Raw genomic sequence first — 21,099 nt, 5'->3', positions numbered from 1 at the left:
TGTCCACTTTTTCAATGCCAGGGCTAATTCTATGCACCTCTGTTATCTTCACACTTACCTTTTCCACACTAAGAAACCCCAAAGCTTTCCTCTATTCCCTCAAGAATCCCGTTGGCCCTTTGCTGAACCTTTTGCAGCTCTACAATATCCTTTTAGATGTGAGCTAACCAGAACTATACTTACACAGTCTTCCCAGTGTGGTCACTTCATAGATTGGTATGCAGTAGTGGCATTATGATATCAGCAGCTTTATTTTCAATTCCTTTCCCAATGATCCCTAAGCATGGATTTCAATGACCAAGTTGTTCACCAGGGCCAGATGATTTAAGCATATAACTCCATTCCTGGCCCAACTGCACTGGCTGCCAGTTAGTTTCTGGGCCCAATTCAGAGTGATGTTTTTGACCTATAAAGTAGCAGTACCTCAAGGACTGCCTCTCTCCATATGAACTGACCTGGACCATACAATAATAATCCAAGGCCTCTCTTTGTGTGCCCCCTCCATGAGTGGCCCAAAGGGTGACAACACAAGAATGAGCATTTTCTGTGGTGGCTCCCCGTTTGTGAAATGCCTCTCCCTAGGATGGCTCACTTGGCCGTTTCATTACATAACTTCGGTGGCAAGGCCAAAACTTTCCTCTATAACCAGGCCTTTTAGAAGTGGGTGGGATGTTTTTAATATATTTCTCGTTCCTCTTGGTTTTAATGTAGCTATGTGGGGTCTACTGTCTGTTTGCTTGTAAGTCACTTTTGGGTAAGCTGATATAAGTACATACATACATAGACATTTTTCAAAGCTGCCCCAAATCGGGCCAGCGCCGTCACTGAGCTATCTGCTGTGACCCCAAGGTATCGTTGCTGGCCAGTTCAAACTGCAGGGACATAGGTGTGAAATGAAGATACCTTCCTGCTTACTATACACTCATTCATTCATTCATTCATTCATTCACCCACCCTAAGGTCCTACTTACATTGAATTGCATTTGTATTTTAATGCCCATTCAACTGGTTTGGATAAATCCTTCTGTAGCTCCTCAGAATCCTCCCCCTCCCCTGAACAAATTGATATTGTCAACAAAGTTACCTTGAGTGCTCATTCCTCACTCTAGCTCATATATGAAGAAATTAGACCTCTACTACTCAAAGCACAGGTTTCAATACTGATCATTGGGAGGCAGTGCGTAGCATGGGGGGTGCAGGGGGGGCCGGCCGCACCGGGCACAACATCTGGAGGTTAGGGTTAGGGGGCGCAAATCCACGGGTTAGGGAGCGCAAATTACTTGCCTTGCCCCGGGTGCTGACAACCCACGCTACGCCACTGTTGGGAGGCTCCACTTCCTACATCCCTCCATTCAGAAAACTGTTCACTTATTCCTACTCTTCACTTCCTGCCCTTTAATCACTTACTGATCCAGGTCCTGCCCTCGTGACTGCCAAGCTTACTCAGGAGTCTTGGGTGAGGTCCTTTGTCGAACTAGCTATATGCTTGTTGACACTCTCAAAGAGCTCCCAGTGAGTTAGTGAGACAGGAGCCCAGGGCAGCAAATGTTTCTCTGATTAAAGAGCGAAAATCAAATAAAAATATATTTAAAACTTTTAAAACAATAAATTGCAAACAAAAACAAAATCAAATTGAAGAACAGATGTAACCAAATCATGTGTCAGTGGGACAGCCCATTGTAACAAATGTTTTCAGCACACATTGTACATTGTTGGTGTCTGCCTAACATCAGTAGGCAGGGAGTTCCAAAGCAGATGTTTTGCTAGCCTCAAGGAATGACTCCTTACAAATATGGGATGGATATTGTGTGAGACTTTTAAGATATATTGCCTGGTTTTTATGGGGGAAGGCTTGAGGGTGCTGAGAATTGGATGGGAGAAAAGCAAGACTTCATTCCTCTTGGCCCAGCACTTGTCTCTCTAATGGAGAAAGAGAGAGTGTTGTTTGCTTGTCACAGAGGAAGGAGTGAAGGTGCTGAATGTTGTCAAAAATAAAGCGCTTCAGCATTTTCTAGCTGCTAAGCAGAGGGGTGAAAAAGAGCCCTTCCCAAATGTTCTAATTAATAAAATAATAAAAATCTAGGCTTTTTAGTCTCTGTGGGAAAATGTGGAGGTATCCATGTTTTCTTTTTACCTTTTCAGCCCTGCCCAAATTTGTTAAAGCTCTTTTCAAGTGTCCTGCAGCCTGAGACTTTCTCTGCTGAGCTGCTGGGAGTTATAGCCCAAAGCCTCTGGAGATTGGCTGGTATCTCCCCCCCCCCCATAAAAACCCTACTGTCTTCTCTGGGTGAATAGGGGGCTTGTCTATCTTCTCCCCCAAATGTACTGCTGTGAGTAAAGCCTCTGTTTCCACTTAAGAGTAGCAGGATCCACCCAGGGCTGCTTGGGTAAGATTTGCTTATCAATGGAGCATTTTAGTGTTAATGTTATTGTTTATACTTTTTCCTCATTTTTTTTACAAGGTATCTCAAAGTGAGTTACAAAATATTAAAATACAGAACAGGTCCCTGCTCCTACTGCCATCCCTTCCACTGGGATAGAGTCGGGCTTCCTCTTCTGTGTTGGTGCATCTTTTATGGGCACCTGCCTTTCCTTCCTCCCTCATGAGCATGTTTAAAAATTAGAACTTTCAGAAGCAATTCTACATTTAAAAAACCACACACACCAGATTACTGAGCTCCAGCAAATCAAAATCATGAAATCGTATATAAATATAGTCCTTCCAATTAATAAGATAGCTTATAAATAGTCCTGACATTTTCCAGAGACTATATCTTAAAGGTTTCCCAGCTATTTTCCTCCCAGTCACCTCTGGGTGTTTGCTGCCTTGTTGTTCCAGGAGAAAAGGCGGATCCCCAGTTAACACTGCCCATCATTTTGCCTGCTTTCTCTGACTGTCGGCTACAGCATCATGCATGCTCCACCCTGTATTCAAACAAGCCAGCCATCTGTTCCTTCCATTCTTGGCATGTACCCTCCCCTCCCCAGGCTGCAGCAGTGCATAGATAAAAAGTTGTATCTAGTCCTTCATGAAGATTGGTGTCTTTAAAGTACCCAGATGGAATAATCCAAAGGAAATCCATTGGAAACATGAGAAGACAAACATGTTATTTCCTTGCTTATTTTTACTTCTTTAGAGGCAAAATACCCCTGACATTCCTTGACATCCCTATCCTTCCAATTCCTCTGTCCAAAGTCTCTCCTCCCTGTTGCCTCCTGAGGGCTGACCCCTGCCCCTTCATACCCATCTCTCCAATGCCTCTCACCCAGCCAGAGCAGCCCCCCCCCACCCACTCTCTTCCTCCTTTCAGCCAGGGTAAGAATTGCATTGACTTGCGGAAAACCCTGGGCAAATTTCAGCAGATTGTAGGTGTGTGTCTCCAGTGTCTTTGAAGCAGTCTTTGAAGTGGTGGTGGTGGAGGGGCTCCCCAAGGTCTGTCGCTCTCCAGCTAACGCCAGGTTGTCTCTCTTCATGTGTAGATGGGCCCCCCTCCACCTGTGCAAGGTGAGAAGCTGGAGCCAAACAGCCCGGCAGCATCAGCACAAGGAAGCTGGAAGGTAAAGTGGAAGCTCTTTTGTGCAGCCTCTTCTCTTGGAGAGACCCGGGTGGCTTTGTCCTCCTCCTGCCTCTGCAGCTCTCTATAGTCAAGACCATTTGTGGCTTCCGGCTTGTGCTGTTGATGGCCTGGAAGGAGGGGACCTTGGGGAAGAAGCTTCAGGAAAAGGCAAGAGGGGGAATCATAAGAGCAACATCAACAATAGTGACCAGCCTTTATCTTGTGCTGGTGAGCGTTCAGTGCGCTTCAAGCATATGAGCACACGCTAGCATTGGATCCAGGGACTTGTGCCACCAGCTGCCATTCTGAGTTACTGCTACCTCTGCTGTATGCTGCTAGGTCTCTGCCTCACTTGTAGAGTTGGAGAGGGCAGGGCACGTCAGGGCTTGGCCTGCACCTCTGCAAGCATCACTAGTGCACCCACAACCTGACACTGCATGGCTCAGGGGCACCTAGAAACACATTCAGTGCCTGGTGGGAAAAGTCCACCACTGTTGCTTTCTGGAAAAAATATTCCCACATTGCTCTACTGGAGCTGGTCTGTTGCCTCTGTGTTGGAGCAGTGGGCATCTGCTTGCTTCCTATTGAGACACCTCCTCAGGACCTGCCTTAAAGGTTGTTATAGGGCTTCATTGCTTGAAAGCGCTAGGCAAATGTGAAGTATTGTTAGAATGCCACACAAGTTTAGCTTTTGTTGCCTGCCTCGGGAAGGTTGTGCAGGGCTCACCCACTTTGGGGGGCCAGTGGGTGCATTTGAGATGCTGAGGGAGTGCTGTGGGCACCAGGGGTGGAATGACTGTTGTGGGGAGGGGTGTGCGCATGGCATCACACACAACGGCTGCCACATCTTGCAGGAGATGAGGCAGAGAATGGTGTGAGACTGCCACTTTGGACTCTGGTTTAGGTGCCTTTTCCCCATTGATGGAGAGAATAGGATGCAAGAAGGAGAGGAAAAGCACCTCCATCAGCTACCACTGCACTTGTCCACAGGGAAAAGCTCTCAGTTGAGAAAGGAGCAGAGGGAGGGTGCTCAGTCCTGGTATCCAGTGAAAAGCTGGCATGTTTAAGGGGGTGAATCCAGGGTATGAGAGGCTGAGGGGGATATTGTACATTTCTGAGGGGATATTTTCTGAGCCCATTCACAGGCACCGCATGATGTATTGAATGGCGCACTGGCACCCCTGGGTGCCATTTTGATGACTCCTGCCTTAGGGTGAAGAAGTACCAGGACTAAATAAATAAAGGGTAGCCCAAAGGCCTCTTCTCCAGAAGAGCTGCTGTTCTCAAGTCTCAAGTGCCGTCCTTGACTTGGTGCTTTCTATCCCTTCTAGAAAGATAGAAGGAATTCATGGGCCTTTATGGGCAGACTGCCAAGCTGGCAGTGACATCTGTCTGTAGCTATTGACCTACAAGGGCTTTTGCTGAGATGGGTTCACCTGTACATCGCTTGGACTGGAAATACTTTTTGGAGTGCCACTCTGAGGCTAGCATCCCTGGCAGGATTGCACAGGTATTTCAGATCATTGCATAGGACAGCTGCTGGGCTGTTAAAATGGCTTTAGGGCTAGACACCCAAACATCACCCCTGGTTTGGCGTGAGGTGCTTTTTCCCTATCCTGCCAACCTAGCAGTTCAAAAGCACGTCAAAGTAGATAAATAGGTACCACTTCGGCGGGAAGGTAAACGGCGTTTCCGTGCACTGCTCTGGTTCGCCAAAAGCGGCTTAGTCATGCTGGCCACATGACCCGGAAGCTGTACGCTGGCTCCCTTGGCCAATAAAGTGAGATAAGTGCTGCAACCCCAGAGTCAGCCACGACTGGACCTAATGGTCAGGGGTCCCTTTACCTTTACTTTTCCCCTGAGAAAGGCAAGCAACGGTCCTCACTTTACCTATGGGCAGGAGTTAGACATGTGGGGAGATGTGCAGAGTTTTTTGTTCCCCACCTGTAAGACTTGGAGCCACCTTAATGCTTGTTTGCACTTCTAAATGTCCAGCCCCCAATAGTGGTCCCTGGGGCTTACGGGCTCCCATAAAATTTATGGGGGGGGGGAGCAGAAGGAGAAGCTCCAGGCCAAGAAGAGGGCAACGGAGGGAGGGAATCCGCTTTGCTCTGGCCTGTGGCTGACCCTGGGCAGGAAGCGGCTTTCTGCTGACTAATCCAAGGCATCTTTGAGCCCGCTCTGGACTTGCTCAGTGGTCAGCCTTTCCCTGCACATGCTCATAGGAGCTTTGTTCCTATGACTGACTGTGTGACAGGCATCAAGACCACGCAGGTTGCTGGGCTGATGCCTGGCTTCCAGGCTGAACCCCAATCCTCTGTCAGAGATGTGTGTGCCGATAGTCAGAAGAGAAGGGCTCCCCACCACCAGAAGTCACAGGGGCTTCTCAAGTCTGTCCTCTACTTTGTGGATTAGCTGCCCAGGACAGCTCCTTAACAGGCATTGGCACTGCTGTGGCCCACAGCCAGCATGCGGTCCTCCAGGGCAAACTGGGCAACTTCCCATGGCACTACACTTTAGCACCTGCAACCAGTGCACAGCTTTGGCAACACTTCAGTTTCTTCATTAAGTGTAATATTCAAGAAACGTACTGCAATTTAGATGTAGTGCAATTTCTCAGTCTGGAGAGGTTATTTTCAAAGCTGACATTTGATGAAAGAATTACCTGCTCTCTTGTGCATTGCAAGAATGCCCAGCATTGGGAGAGGTTTGGATTACAGTGATTTGATTAGGATGTTTCTTCCGAGGCGGCTTCCAAAAGTTTAATTCATTACGCAGGGTGCTGGAGCATCGACTCTTCCATGATTAATTGCTATGTCATTATTTATCAGTGAACTGGCTGTCACCAATTCCCCATAGGTCCCTCCTAGCATGATATCACACAATATGCTTTTTAGGCTTGTTATTTATTTGTTTATTATTTATTTTCTCTTTCTGTTGACGTGTTCTAGTAATGGGTGGCTTTAATTACTCTCACATAGATGGGGCAAATGTGTGTTCACTGGTCAGTGCTGTCCCTTCCAAACATTAGTTGTTTGCAAGAGCTGCATCTGGAAGGAGGGGGTTTCTTTCTCTGGAGGAGCAGGTTGGGCTGGAAGATGGCTGGCTCCGGGGCTGCCTGGCGAGGGCCCATCCATCTGCCAGAGACACTTGGCATCTGCTCTTGGGTGTGGGAGGAAGACAAACAGCTGCCTTCATGCTTGAAATCAAGTTACTGTCCACAAAGCGGCTGTGTGGCCAGCTCCCAAATTGGATGAGGACGGGGATGATGGCAGGCGTTGCAGAGCCTCCGGGGATGTGATGTGGGAACACTGCTTTGGGGAAATGGTGGCACTCTTAATCTTGATCTGCGTGTGATGTTCTTTCTTACCTGCCTGGCCCTGAGAGTGTCTACGAAGGGGAAGGAGGCAGTTGCCTGGAAGTGTGTGTGTGCTCGAAGAAAGAGCTACACTCTCTCTGTTGTGGTTCTGGTGCCAGTAGATGCGCCTGCTCAAGTAGGAGGTTGATGTGGCCCTGGAAATGCCCCAAAGGAGCCCCAGTGCCGCATGCCCTGCAGGTTTGGGGATCATTGCCCTCTCAGCAGGAGGAAGGAACCCCTCCAGTCGGCTCTCCTCCTGGGAGCTGAGCTCCAGGTCCCCAAAGTGTGAAAGGGGCCTTTGGAAGGGAAGGGGTGGGCTTGCACATTTCAGGCTCATGCTCATTGGAGATGGAAAGGTTTGCAGCTCATAGTCCCTTTCAGTAATGCAGCTAGAAGAGTCTAAGAGATCAGAGTTCTCTTTTTTTAAAAAAGGGATAGTTCCACAATTTAAAATCCCTAAAAATCACATTCATTCTAGGATGAAATGGAGTTCGCTTTGGCTGTCCCAAACACATTTATTTTGGGATAAGCACCTTTTGGTTGTTGAAAAGGTTAAAAGATAAAGGTAAAGGGATCCCTGACCATTAGGTCCAGTCGTGACCGACTCTGAGGTTGTGGCGCTCATCTTGCTTTATTGGCCGAGGGAGCTGGCGTACAGCTTCTGGGTCATGTGGTCAGCATGACCAAGCCGCTTCTGGCGAACCAGAGCAGCACACGGAAAACTGCTAGGTTGGCAGGAGCAGGGACCGAGCAACGGGAGCTCACCCCGTCACAGGGATTCGAATCGCCGACCTTCTGATCGGCAAGTCCTAGGCTCTGTGGTTTAACCCACAGCGTCACCCGCATCCCTTGTCAAAAAGGATAGTGTACCTTTAAAGCTAAAACATTAATTTGCATATATCTGTAACCTTGCTTGTGCCTGGCTGGCCCCCTGAATACAGAAGGAGCCAGCATTGCCCCCTGGGGAAGAGGGGAAGAGCCAGCTGCATCTCTGGCCAGCCGCCTTGGGGTGAGATCTGGACCAGGCAAACTCCTCCTCGCGCTTCTCCTTCCTGAGCTTCCTTTCTCTTCTCCCCCCACCCGGGGCACTACAGGTGAAGTTTATGACACTGCCTCAAACTGCCTGCAATCTGGCTTTCCTTCCGTGTTCTGCTCTGCTTATCTCTTCCATTCCGTGTCTTGGGGCAGGGCTTGTTCCTGATAAAGCTGCCTTTTGTGGGCATTAGATGAGTCTGCCCACACGCTGCGGTTATCTGCTCAGATAGGGAGCTGACTGAAACCTCAACAGCGCAGCAGAGGTAGCAACAGCTTTGCCACCCCCCTTCCTAGGCAGGTCACATCTCCTCTGCCTCTGCTGCTGCCTGGTGCTTGGAGGGAGGCTGGCTTCTCTGCGGGGGCTTCCCCACTGGCTTTCTGCCCTTCTTTGGCTCAGAGAAAAGTGTGATAAGTAGAGCGATGAAGCAGGAGGTGCCATGGCCTCTTTTGCTTTGAGGAGCAGGGTGGGGAGAGGTTCCTAACCCCCATCACAACCACCCCAGAAAAGCAGTATCAAACCTCTGGTTGGCCCTGTTGGTGGTGGCAGAGGAGCTTTGGGTGCTGCCTGGTTGGCACTGACCTGTGGCCTTCTTGTCGGTTGTGCATTGAACTCTGCACCTGATTAGAAATTAGTACTTCCCATTTTTAGCACCCCAGCATGCCCTGCAGATACGTTGTGCTGTGCTCTGACGTGCCCTGACTCAAATGAAACTATTGGGTTGTTGTTTTTTCAAATTTCAGAGGTGCCTGTGCGACGCCGAAATTGGGTGCCCCCTGCCTCTCATGCTCCATTCTAAATGATAGTTGTGGCGTCCCCTGCAACACACACTGTGACCAAAGATGTTGCGCTTCCCTAAACCCAGCTCTGGTTTAATTGTATGATGAAGTCCTTTCTTTTCTGTGTCCTGAATCTTTCAGTACGCAGCTTAGCTGGGATCTTGAGGTAAAGGATATAGACAAGAATTCTAGCTAACTAACTAACTAACTAACTAACTAACTAACTAACTAACTAACAGATGGCTACGCATTGCCATTACTATGAGAAAAAGGGTATGTGTGGATTACTCCTTACTTCCTTTCTCTACACCCTGCATAACCACACCTCCCTTTTTTCTAAACTAAAAAGCCCCCAAAGGTTGTAGCCTTCCGTCGTCGGGGGAGCTGCTCTGCCAGCCCCTTCATTTCACTCTTTTTCTGCCCCTTCCCACCTGCTCTATAGTATCCTTTTGAGATGCACAAATTCCAAGATCTATCAACCTGGACTTGGTTACAAAACAAAACCCATTCAGATTGAAACCATTCTGAGTCCAGGGATTTGTACATAATCCCAGAACTGAATGGCACTTACCACCTTTCCACACAAAAGTCCACCCCGGACTTTCTTCTTTTCGGGGGGGGGGGGGGATGGGAGTCATTATGAAAGAATTGGAACTCAGAAATCCTTACTGATCTTCAGGTCACCCAGAGATCTCCCTGTTGATCCTGATCCACCTTCTGTCTGTACCCCCACCCCAACCGGGCCTAACCTTTTGACTTTTAAACTCCCTGTCTCCCTTGTTAGATTTAATCTTTCCTTTTGCCCTTCAGTCCTGACTGCTTTTTGCTGTCTGCCGTTTTGAAGTTGTATAAAAACTTCAAATGGGTTGAAGGATGGTGAGTTGCCTCCATTGCCTGATTATTTTCTCCAAATTGTGATACCCCCCTTTGCGATTTTCTAGTCCCCTTTTGCCCAGTGGGCAGATAGAGCATGACCCGCCAGGCCTTCAGTATTGCCTAGGGAGGGAGGGCCACATTCCTCAAGTGCACCCCCCCCCTGCCTGCTCTCCCATGTGGCTGATTTCCACACACTTAATTGCAGGGCTAGCATCACTTAAGCTAAGCTGAAGAAGCGCCAGGGTCTTGGCCGCATGACAAAAAGTGTAAAATCAGAGGATCAAACTGATTTAGCCAGGGAAGCAGGCTGTGCCAAAGGCTGGTGCGGTGGAAAGAGGGCCCGTTGCTGCTGCTCCTTTGGCCCTGAGTTGTGCAAGTCTGCCTGTGTGTGCAGCACATCGGCTTCCCAGGCTGCTTCTTGGCCTGTCACTCAGTGTTAATGGTTAATGTTGCCATAAACCCGCTGTTGAGGTTTGTAATCTCTGGGAAGGGAAGCTATCAGCCAGCCATCAGAAGTGAAAAGAACAGTCTGTACCCTGCACAGGCAGGCGGTGGGTGGGGTGTTTATGGCCCTTCCTCGCTTCCTCTTTCAGCAGGGCTGGGGGAGAGAAAGAGCAGCTACTGGCTGCTGTCCCTGGGAAATGCAGAGAGGGGTTGTCACAAGGTCCCTTAACCTGACTCTGGGGCAGGACAAGATGTCCTCTCACCTGATCTGCTGCCAGGTGCTCCATCTGCACTCATGGGGGGGTTTGGGGGGGGCAAAGCAGGGGGGCAGCTCCCCTCCCTCCAAGGTACCAAAATGAAAAGAAAGGACAGTCTTGTGTTCTACACACACACTTCCTTCTCATCTCAGGGTCTCCTCAGCCCACTTCTGAGTTACTTGGCAAACAACTACCACTCTGCTCATCCCCATTTGCACATGAGGGTCCCAAAAGCTCTTGGACCCCATTCAGTATTTGTGCTCTGTTCCTCACCATTGTGGCCATGGTACCAGAGTTCAGGGTGGGGAGAGAAAGGGCAGTCTTCCTCCCACAACTCCAAGCCCCTGCTTTGTGTGGAGCTACATTTGTGTGCATACTCAGCCTTGCCTCTGGCTGCTAACTTCCCCTCCTCACTCTCTCCCTCTGCCAAAAGGTAAGCAGCATCTTCTCCAAACAGAGATCTGCTTTGTTGCCCATGGACTTTAGTGGCAGAGGTAGTAAGGATAAGAATGATAACGGCAGTGAACCCTAAGAATAGCTGTTCTCATGGTGGCTGGCCGGGTACCCTAGAGGGAAGCCCAGAAGCGGAAGTTGAGTGCAGCAGCCCCCTCCCCAATTGTGGTTCCAAGCATCTGGTATTCAGAGATGCACTGCCTCCAACAGTGGAGGTAAAACATAGCTATGAGGGATAGTTTCCATTGATAGTTTTCTCCTCTGTGAATTTCTCTAATCCGCTTTAAAAGCCAGCCAAGTTAGTGGTCATCACTGCTTCCTGTGGGAACAAATGGCATCATTTAACTATGTGCTGCGTGAAAAACTACTTCCTTTTGTCCATCGTGAATCTTCAGCCTTGTGAGAGAGGGAGGAAAACTTTTCTCTAGCCACTTTCTCCATGCTGTGCATCATTTTATAAATTTCTATCATGTCTCCTCTTACTTGCTTCTTCTCTAAATGAAAAAGTCCCAAAAGCTGCAACCTTCCTTCATAGGGGAGTCTCTCCATCGCCATGATTTTGGTTGCCCTTTTCCAAACTTTTCCCCGCTGTATGAAATCCCTTTTGAGGAGGTGACCAGATCATGCACACAATATTTCAAATGTGGTTGCACCATAAATTTGTATAACAGCATAATGATATTGGCAGTTTTATTTTCAGTCCCTTTCCTAACGTTCCCCAGCATGGAATCTACCCTTTTCACAGCTGCCACACACTGGGTTGAGATCTTCACCAAGGTAACCATTATGCATCCCTCAATTGGGAGAACTGTTCATGTATTCCTACCCTCTGCTTCCCTAACCCTAAACCCGTAAATGTAGATATGAAATTAGGATTTTTTTTGCCCCAATGTGCCTTACTTTACGCTTGCTTGCACTAAATTGCATTTGTCATTTTACCTCCCATTCACTCCCTTTTTGGAACCCTTTGCAATCCTTTAAGAAATGAACAAAAATCCCCAGACCCTAAACAATTTAGTATCATTAGCAAATTTGGCTACCTCGCTACTCACCCCTAACGCTACACCCCTCCATTCAGAGAACTGTTCATTTATTCCTGCTCTCTGCTTTCTGTCACAGGAGTACCTCTCCTTTTTATTCCACAACTGCTTTGACTTTGTCAAAAGCTTTCCGAATGTCCAACTCTGTGTCAGTTGGATTTCTTGTCTATATGCCTGTTAACACCCACGAAGAACTTTTAATAGGTTAGTGAGTCAGGATTTCCCCATGCAAAGTTGTTCTCAGAAAGCCAGGAGGTCATTGCACCTCACACACCTGTGACTTCTGCCCACTAGGCAGATTAGTACCATAGTAAACATAGGATGGTTAGTGTAAAACACTGGCAAACCCTCAAGCTGGCTTTCTGCCTGCACTCTAGCAATTTTGTAGTTTATTGAACTACAGTGGTACCTCAGGTTAAGTACTTAATTCATGCTGGAGGTCCGTTCTTAACCTGAAACTGTTCTTAACCTGAAGCACCACTTTAGCTAATGAGGGCCTCCTGCTGCCGCTGCGCCGCCGGAGCACGATTTCTGTTCTCATCCTGAAGCAAAGGTCTTAACCTGAAGCATTATTTCTGGGTTAGCGGAGTCTGTAACCTGAAGCGTATGTAACCTGAAGTACCACTGTACTTTATTAGAAGCTTAGGTTTTGCTTAGATCAAGGAGAGGAGGGGCAGAATAGTGTGTCCACATTTGGCTGTTTCTCACACATTGTAGTTTCAGGATTTGGAATTCTAACAGCAAAACACACTTGCATGATTTTGTCACACTAGTAATTTCAATTCTTGGTTTGTTTGTGGGGAAATGCAGTTTGCCCTGCTTTAATTCTGAATTAATGAGCCCAAACAGCATACAAATGCCTTTGGAAATCCTGACAGTGTGGACTTCAGCCCTGCAGTAATGGCTTATGGAGGCCACCCAACAGCCAGCCAGGCCAGTGTGTGTGTGAGTGTCCGTCCGTCCTCCTGCGGTTTATGCCTGGACGTCATGACTGGGCTCCTGTGTGCAGCATAGGAAGGTGATGGACCCTCAGTGTCAAGGGGAGAAGTGATGAAGGCCCAGAGCACCTCCCCTAAAACAGGGAGCTGTGTTGATTGGGCCCTTGGGTAGGTCTGGGCTTTTGCTGGGACCCCAGCAATGTCTGATTGTGATGATGAGAGGCGAGTTTGGGGTTGCGGTTTCTGGGCCCAACTTTTTATTAACTGGCAAAGTTAATGGAGCGGCAACCCAGAGCAGGGAAGTGGAGGAAGCTATTTTTAGAGCTGCCTTTTTGTGCAACAAATCACAAGATAAACAGGCATTTTGTTCCCTTTTCTGTGCACGCGCAAGGTATATAAACAGCAGATCCGTGACTAAATGAGTTGTAGAGCCAAGGTCACATCCCCTGGTTGTGGGTGGAGTCACTTGCCAACACCTGAGCGGTGGCAGCAGCAGCAGTCAAGATAATGAGGCAGCAGAAAGGGCTGGAGAAGTGCCAAAGCTCCACCACCGCTAGCCCCTTCTCTCGCCCCCACCCCAACTGCAGCAACTGCCCTTCATTCTTCTGCATCCTATACTGGGAGAATCCCAGATTGTGATGGACTGCAGACCAAGCTACCGCATCCTGGGAACGCTGACCTCTGCCGTTGTGGCAGATTGACACAGGGGGTGACAAGAAAGGGGTAATTTCTGCCCCCTTCCTGTCATGCTTGCTATTGCCATGGCACAAGACCGGACATCCTGTGTCTTTCTCTAAAGGACAACCGTGTGTGCAAATTATAAAAGAAAAACATTAAAAGCTGCTGTGCCGAATGACCCATATGGTGAACTGTGGAGTAAAAGGGTAGATGTGCTGCTGCTGAAAATGCCTCATGCAAGGCAATTCAATCCCTGGCAGTGTTTTGTGTCTCTGTGCTTGTTCTCCCAGCTACCTTCCTCCTCCCCGCCTTTTTTCTGATCCTATGGTTGCTCTGTCCCCACTGCTGTAGCAGAGGTCACATCTACCCTATGCATTTAAAAGCACATGGTTTCCCTCATAGAATCCTGGGAACTGTAGTTTAAGGGTGCTGGGATTTGTAGCTCTGTGGAGGGTGAACTACAGTTCCCAGGACTCTTTTGGGAAACCAGGTGCTTTAAACGTATGGTGCTGTTGCAGCATTTTGAGTTTTCAGGCAGCATCTTCATGGCTTGCTGACACAACCTTTCAGTCGCAAATTCCTGCCTCCCTCACTGCAGATTTATAGAATTTAGTTGTGCCTTTCCAAGCATCTCAGGGCAAAGATCCTGATGCACCTCCATCATCTTTACATTTGAACTCCCTCAAATTACAAAGAGCCTTGGAGGTCTTCCCTTTAGTGCAAAAGCCCTCAAAGTATGCACCAATGTGCTGTGAAAGCTCTGCTGAGTGGGGCTGTGACTCAGGTACACCCATTAATCCAGCCTGTCAGTAACAAGGGCAGATTTGTCCCTCCCTCTTTCCTTGGAATCTGTCTCGGGAGGCATTTTACTTTGATAACGAGTTTTCCTGCTCCGCCAACCAGAGCCCAGCATCCATCACCACCACCTTTAAACACTTAGTTCATGGCCCAAGTTCATGGCAACATTAGCCATCTTGGCAATACCTGCTAATTGGGATAAAGCAGCTCTGATATGATCCTCCAGGGGCTACAAAGTGGCTGCCAGTCTACTGTAAGCACTTTCTGTGTTTGCACATTTCATTATTCATTGACAGGAGACGAGTCCATTTCATGTCTTTTAGGGTCACTCAATTTATTCTTCCCTGATAGTTCAGCAGAACTTGACCCAGTATGAACCGCAGTGCTAATTTTGGGAATCTCTGTTTGCCTCCAGTTTTCCATCCACTGCATGACCTTTCCTTGGTAATGGTGATTTTTTGGAATGTCAGTGAGTTTTCCATGCTGTTCACCCTATGGCTTAGGAACAAAAAGGCAACATAAAAACAAGCAGCAGTAATAAATTAATAATAATAGGTAAAAAGGTAAAGGACCTCTGGACAGTTGGGTCCAGTCAAAGGCAAGTATGGGGTTGTGGTGCTCATCTCGCTTTTCAGGCCAAGGGAGCTGGGGTTTGTCCACAAACAGCTTTCTGGGTCATGTGGCCAGCATGACTAAATGCTTCTGGTGCAATGGAACACCGTGACAGAAGCCAGAGCACATGGAAACACTGTTTACCTTCCCACCGCACCGGTACCTCCTTGCACTGGTATGCTTTTGAACTGCTAGGTGGGACAGAGCAACAGGAGCTCACTCCATCGTGCAGACTCGAACTGCTGACCTCCCGATCGGCAAGCCCAAGAGGCTCAGTGGTTTAAATCACAGCGCCAACCACTCCAATAATATTAATAATAGTAATACTGATGGTAGTAGTAAAAAAACAGTGCAGAAGTGTGTCTGGATTGTGCCCATTTAATCTTCTTGTCATAACAATGCTTGGAGGTAGATCATCTTTATTATTTACGTGCAGCCACTGGGGAACTGAGGCTAGGAGGTGGTCCGTTGTCTACCCTTGCCCACTCTTTCTTTTGTCATTTTCCAGGATGTGACACTGGCTTTGGAAAGGTGGCTGCTCATCACTTAGACACCTTGGGACTGACTGTCTATGCTAGTGTCCTGGATCTGAAGAGTCCTGGCGCAGAGGAGCTTCGGCAGAGCTGCTCGTCGCGCCTGACCCTGCTGGAAATGGACCTGACCAAAGCTGAGGACATCCAGAGAGTCTTGCAGTTCATCAAGGCTCAGACAGTGAGGACAGGTAACTTGAGAGTGTTGGCAATCAGAACAGAAGCAAGGTAGGTGTAGGATTCTCAGAGTCTCACCTTTGGGATTTGAAACAAAACATTCTGGGTTTCAAGGCTGGAACATGAAAGCGGGTGGTAAGCATAAATCTCAGAATCAGATTAGATAGTTAAGTGAATTTCTGAAAAAATCTTCAGTTTGTAGGCTGTCTCATATTAAAATGTAACAATCAAACAAACAATCTCCACACCAGCAGTTCTAGGGTACAGTTATATAGGGTATTTACCTATATGTTTTTGCAGGTGCAAAAACATTTTGAGAAAAGATGTCGGATGGTGGGTTTTTGCTTAATCCAGCAGCAGCAAAATGTCTTTGTTTGTCCACACACATGGAGGACAAGCGGCCAGGGGAAGAGCAGCCATTTGCTAATTTATTTTTATATATACCACTGTATCATAAAAATAGGTCACAGTGGTTTACAACAATATAAAACCATGCAGAAGAACTGTAAAAATGGAAAGTAAACCAATTACATACATCAGCAAACCAGTTTCCTTCTTGGCATGCAGGGCTCTGGGGCCTGGTGAACAACGCCGGCATCAACACCACCCTTGCGGATGCGGAGCTGACGCCTCTCCACGACTTCCGCAGCTGCATGGAGGTGAACTTCTTTGGCACTTTGGAGCTGACCCAGGGGCTGCTGCCTTTGCTGCGCTCCTCACAAGGAAGGATCATCACCATCAGCAGTCCAGCAGGTAAAGGGAAGGAGAAAACCTTCCATGGGATCTGGTTTCGCCAATGGGAAAGAGGGGGTGTGCCTTTGGGAGTTGGGCTGCCCTAGGAAGCTGCCTTCCCTAGGAAGTCAGGTCCATTGGTCCATTGAGCTCAGGGCTGCCTGTATACTGACTGGCAGATTCACCGCTGGGGATTGAACTTGGGACATTCTGAGTGCAAAGCAGGTGCTCTACCAGTGACCTACAGCCCTTCCCTACTATTTGACCCTCCTGCAGTCAAGATGGGGGTAGAGAGTAACCCCTCCCTCCCTCCTCTCCTTCTGTAGGTAACATGCCGTTCCCCTGTTTATCTGGCTACGGGGCATCCAAAGCTGCTCTCAGCCTGGTCATGGACACTCTGCAGTATGAACTTGCACCCTGGGGGATCCAAGTGAGCGTCATCCTCCCAGGGTATTTCAAGACGGGTAAGAGAATGACTGGGACCGCTGGCAGTGCACAGGGTGGGTGGGTGGGATAATGTGTCTTTTCCTTGTCCGCTGCTGAGGACTTGCTCTGTTTCGCAGGTTCCAAGGAAACTGAAATTATTGGGGGGGGGGGTCCCAGGCGTAGCACAGCCTGGGTGTGGGGCTTCCCTTACTCTTTAGGTGTGCAGTGATGCTTCTAGAATACACCCAGCCAAGATTTCTTCCCCAGAGCTACCAAATCCAGGGAAAGAACCAAAGGAGTCTTTAGGGAAGGGAAACAGGAAGACAGAGCCAGGAGAGGCAGCTCCTCCGGCACCTTCATGAGTGTGGTGGAAGAGGTACCGAGTATAGTGCCAAGAGTGCAGGATCCATCAGTGGGAATTTTGCACACCACAAGGAGCTGCCAGTTCATTCTCTTACAGATACATTTGCACTTGGAGGATTGGCTTTGACCCCTCCCTCTGAAGCCCTTACTGACAACCACTTTGAGATACTTAATATAATAGTAAATAGTCTATAAGCAAACTAAAATAAAAGTAAAAGAACAAATAAATGTCCCATCTGCCTTGTTGCTGTAACTTGGAGAGGCCCCTCCTGGGCATCACTTGGGGCTAACTCTCTCTCTCTTTCTCCTCTCAATGCGTGATTCCTGCTTCTTGTGTCCCATCAACTGCTCCAACCTGGCTCAATTTAACTGCTATTATTCATTTCATTCGCAAGATCCAAATGGGAGGAGCAAGGAAACACGAGGAAATGCTGTCTTGTTGCTTGGCTCATGCTGTGGCTTTGGAAATTGTTCCAAACACTGCCCTTATTTTTTCAAGTTTCACTTCAGTCATAAGTTACAGATAGGTAGCCGTGTTGGTCTGCCATAGTCAAAACAAAAAAAATTCCTTCCAGTAGCACCAACTAAGTTAGTTCTTGGTATGAGCTTTCGTGTGCATGCACACTTCTTCAGATACACAGATAGTCATAAGGACTAGAAACATGCCTTAAGTGGAAGCTGAGATTCTGGGGAGGCCAAATTTTGCACTAGATACCAAACTCCAGGATGAAGGAATTGTATAAGCTACATGGGCTACACCCATCATGGCCTCCTCACCACCTACCAAATAGGTTCTTAAGAAATCTCTTACTCCCCCCCCACCTGTCTATTCTTTGCAGATGGTTCTTGTAATCATGCTTATTGGAAAGAAAGGAAGGCTCAGCTGCTGGCAGCTCTATCCCCTGAACTCCTGGAAGCCTATGGAGAAGAATACCTGGAAGACATCAACAGGCAGTTTCTTGCTTCCATGAAGTTTGCTGTGGAGGACCTCAGCTCAGTCGTGGAGAGCATCGTGGACGGCCTCCTGTCTACCAGGCCTCTGGTGAAATACTACCCGGGGAGAGGCCTGGGCCCCATGTACTTCATCCACCACTACCTGCCCCACACCATCCGCAACCTCTTCCTCAAAGCCTTCTTCATCAACCCAAAGTTGCCCAGAGGGCGCCAGCCAAAGCCTTGCAACAGCCCCCGGAAACAGTGAAGGGCAACTTGGCAGAGAAAGCACCTGGGAAAGACTTCAAGGCCCAGAGTAGCTGCTTAAGGTGTTTCTACTGAAAATGCACCAGCTCATTTGTGTCAGTGCAGGGAGAGGACAAGCTGCAGCCATTGCTGCTACCCAGCCATTAATGCCTTTTTCCTAAGTGAGCATTAAAATTATAGGAAGATGGTGGGATTGGGACCCATTCGCTTCAATGAACAGAGTGCTAGAAAAGCCCTACTGAGACCAATGATTGTTGCATTTGGGGAAGGGGGAAGTTACCAGTGGCAAGTGAACCCCTCCCTCCCAATTCCTGGCTGGCTTTTCTCTCCCTCTTTGTGCCAAAGGAGATGGCTGCTGCTGCTGCTAAGTGATAGTGAAAGGGCTTCACCATACCTCAGCTTTGTGATATACCTCTCTGTAAACTTCAGCTGAGCCAATGCCATGTCTCCTCACTGTACCGTGTCTTCTTCACTGCAAATAGCCAAAGGCCTTTCCAGCTTCTCAGTCTGTATGTAGCACCCCCCCACCCCACCCCCGGCACAAGCATGGTAATATTCATTAACAATAGTCACCATAGCAATCATGAGCAAAATCAAAGTATTATAATTAAGAATCTATATCAGCCATAATTGGTACCTATTTGAATCACTCAGTTCAATCAATAAAGTATTTTTTGATATTAAAAAAATGCACACCTAGTTTCTTAGCAGCTCTGGAAACAGTAGCCACTGAGTAAATAATACAAAACTGATTATCAATTAATAGCTTAATTTTATCCAAAATTAATAGCTTGTGTTTTATCCAAATACTGAGGCAGCATATGTTAACAAGGTTTTACTCCCTTGGATCCACATATAATGGGCAAAAAATATTGAGTTGTAATTTTAGATTGCCTGCATGCAAAAAAACACCCACCCCACCCCAGTTTTCATTTATTTCATTTATTCTGCTCCACAGTCTCAGGTGTAAAGCAGATCAGTTCACATACATACACACACACACACACACACACACACACACACACACACACAGTGGTACCTCGGAAGTCAAATGGAGTCCATTCCAGAAGTCCATTTGACTTCTAAAATATTCAGAAACCAAGGTGTGGCTTCTGATCGGCTGCAGAAAGCTCTTGCAGCCAATCGGAAGCCATGTTGGACATTCAGGTTCCAAAGAACGTTTGCAAACTAGAACATTCACTTCTGGGTCTGCAGCATTTTGGAGCCAAAACTTTCAAGTTGCAAGATGCTTGTCAACCAAGGTACGACTGTATTCCAAGATTTCCAAGTCTGATTTTACTCTACAGAATTTTAGCCCTACAGAATAGTAGGGCTAATAAGTCTCTACAGAGGGCAACTTCCAGGCACTTGGAAGGCCCACCAGCTGACCTCCTTTGCAACCAAAGAATTTTAGGAGCTGACAATTTGTCCTAGTAACTTATGTTTTAATAGCTGCTAGTTCTCATTTCCAAGAACTTTTGTCAATACCTCTATGGATTGGGCCATTTACATTTCTGGGATCTGTGACCAAAAACTGTAATCTTAAAGGTGAACAATTAATGTCTAAAGAAGAACGAACTATAAGCAACATTAAAGCACAGCTTGTTTAAGGAGAGTAATTCAAGGTTGTTTGGTCTAGAGCAAGATGAACACCTTTCATTCCACCAACGCAGGGAGGAAAAAAGAGGCAGCATGCCTGCAGCAAAGTTGCTTACATAAAAATAAAAATCTGGCCAGCTTGAAACCCTGTTTTACTGTGTCTGTATAAGGGTTCAGGCTGAACCCCACTTACCTGAGAGTAAGCCCCACTGAATTCAGTAGGCCTTACTTCTGAGTAGACGTGACTAGGATTGCCACCTTACTTGTGTCAAGATCCCATAATGACCAGCCCTTACTTTTGTTGTAATATTACAGTGTAATAATAGCTGTATGAGCCAAAGAAATATTTTGCTAATATTAGCTGTAGCCAAATTGCACCATAGCCAGATCGAAGGTGAAGGTAAAACCTATGAAGGATGAAAATAACTGCTTCTTTGGACCCTTGAGATCATGGGAGATTAAATGGTGTAATTTGTAGCCTGGTAAGGGTTCAAAGTATGTAGAACAGCATGTATGTCCAAAGGGGCTTCTCTACATGTGTTCAACTGAAGGGGCTTGGAGCCTCTGCTCAGCTGGGGGCCATGTGAGAAGGCTGAAGGGGCCTGTGGCTGGAACTGCTTGCAGCAGCAGCACCCAAGTATTCATCATAGTCGCTGGTGTCTGCTCATTTGGAGCATCAACCTTAAACATTTGGGGACAAGAGGGGGATCACCCAATTTCACAAATTGTTGTGTATTTGTGCAAATGAATGCAACACATTATAGAACGCTGCTTGTGTGGATCTTGTTAGTACCTCTCATTCCTGCGGCTGACCTCAAGGATGCTGGGCGTTTTCTTGCTGCTGCTGCAGCAGCAAACCTGCTGTTCTTCTGTCCTTCAAGCCTCATCGCCATGCAGGAACTGAGCCAAAAAGGCCTCCCCAAAGGGGGCCTCTCCTTGCCTCCAGAAGAGGGCAGGGACTCCCAGGCAGATGGCCTACAAATCTTGTCACGAAGAACAAGGTCACGATTGTCACTTGGAAATAAATTAAAATGGTTACTTCATACTTTGGTTGTGTATCTTGATGTCCTGGGGGAAGCTAAGTGAGTCGGGTCATGTCAGAGAAAGTGCTTTGTTCCAGATGGTGGCAGAGGCAGACAGTGCACATCCAGGCAGTGTGCAGAAAACCCTGTCTCAGCTCAGGGGGGACCTGCCGCTGGCAACCTTACATAGGTCCTGGGGCTGCAGAGTAGTAGGGGCCTCGTGCAGG

The 21,099-nt window shown here is 47.7% G+C and overlaps 1 protein-coding gene across 1 annotated transcript in view; it reads left to right on the top strand.

Moving 5' to 3' along the window:
- HSD11B2 (hydroxysteroid 11-beta dehydrogenase 2) overlaps positions 1 to 20,893 on the top strand; it is a 29,732-nt gene extending 8,839 nt beyond the window's left edge. The window contains exons 2-5 of the mRNA XM_081921140.1: positions 15,332 to 15,544; positions 16,098 to 16,283; positions 16,589 to 16,726; positions 17,891 to 20,893. Coding sequence (XP_081777266.1) covers positions 15,332 to 15,544; positions 16,098 to 16,283; positions 16,589 to 16,726; positions 17,891 to 18,252 — 899 coding nt within the window. The 3' untranslated portion in view covers positions 18,253 to 20,893. The remainder of the gene's footprint in view (positions 1 to 15,331; positions 15,545 to 16,097; positions 16,284 to 16,588; positions 16,727 to 17,890) is intronic.
- The last annotated feature ends 206 nt before the right edge of the window (positions 20,894 to 21,099 follow it).

Source organism: Podarcis melisellensis (genome assembly GCF_964234715.1).
Source record: "Podarcis melisellensis genome assembly, chromosome: 8".
In the NCBI taxonomy this organism is placed as follows: domain Eukaryota; kingdom Metazoa; phylum Chordata; class Lepidosauria; order Squamata; family Lacertidae; genus Podarcis; species Podarcis melisellensis.
The sequence above is the reverse complement of the archived record's forward strand: the minus strand, read 5'-3'. Positions and strand labels throughout refer to the sequence as shown.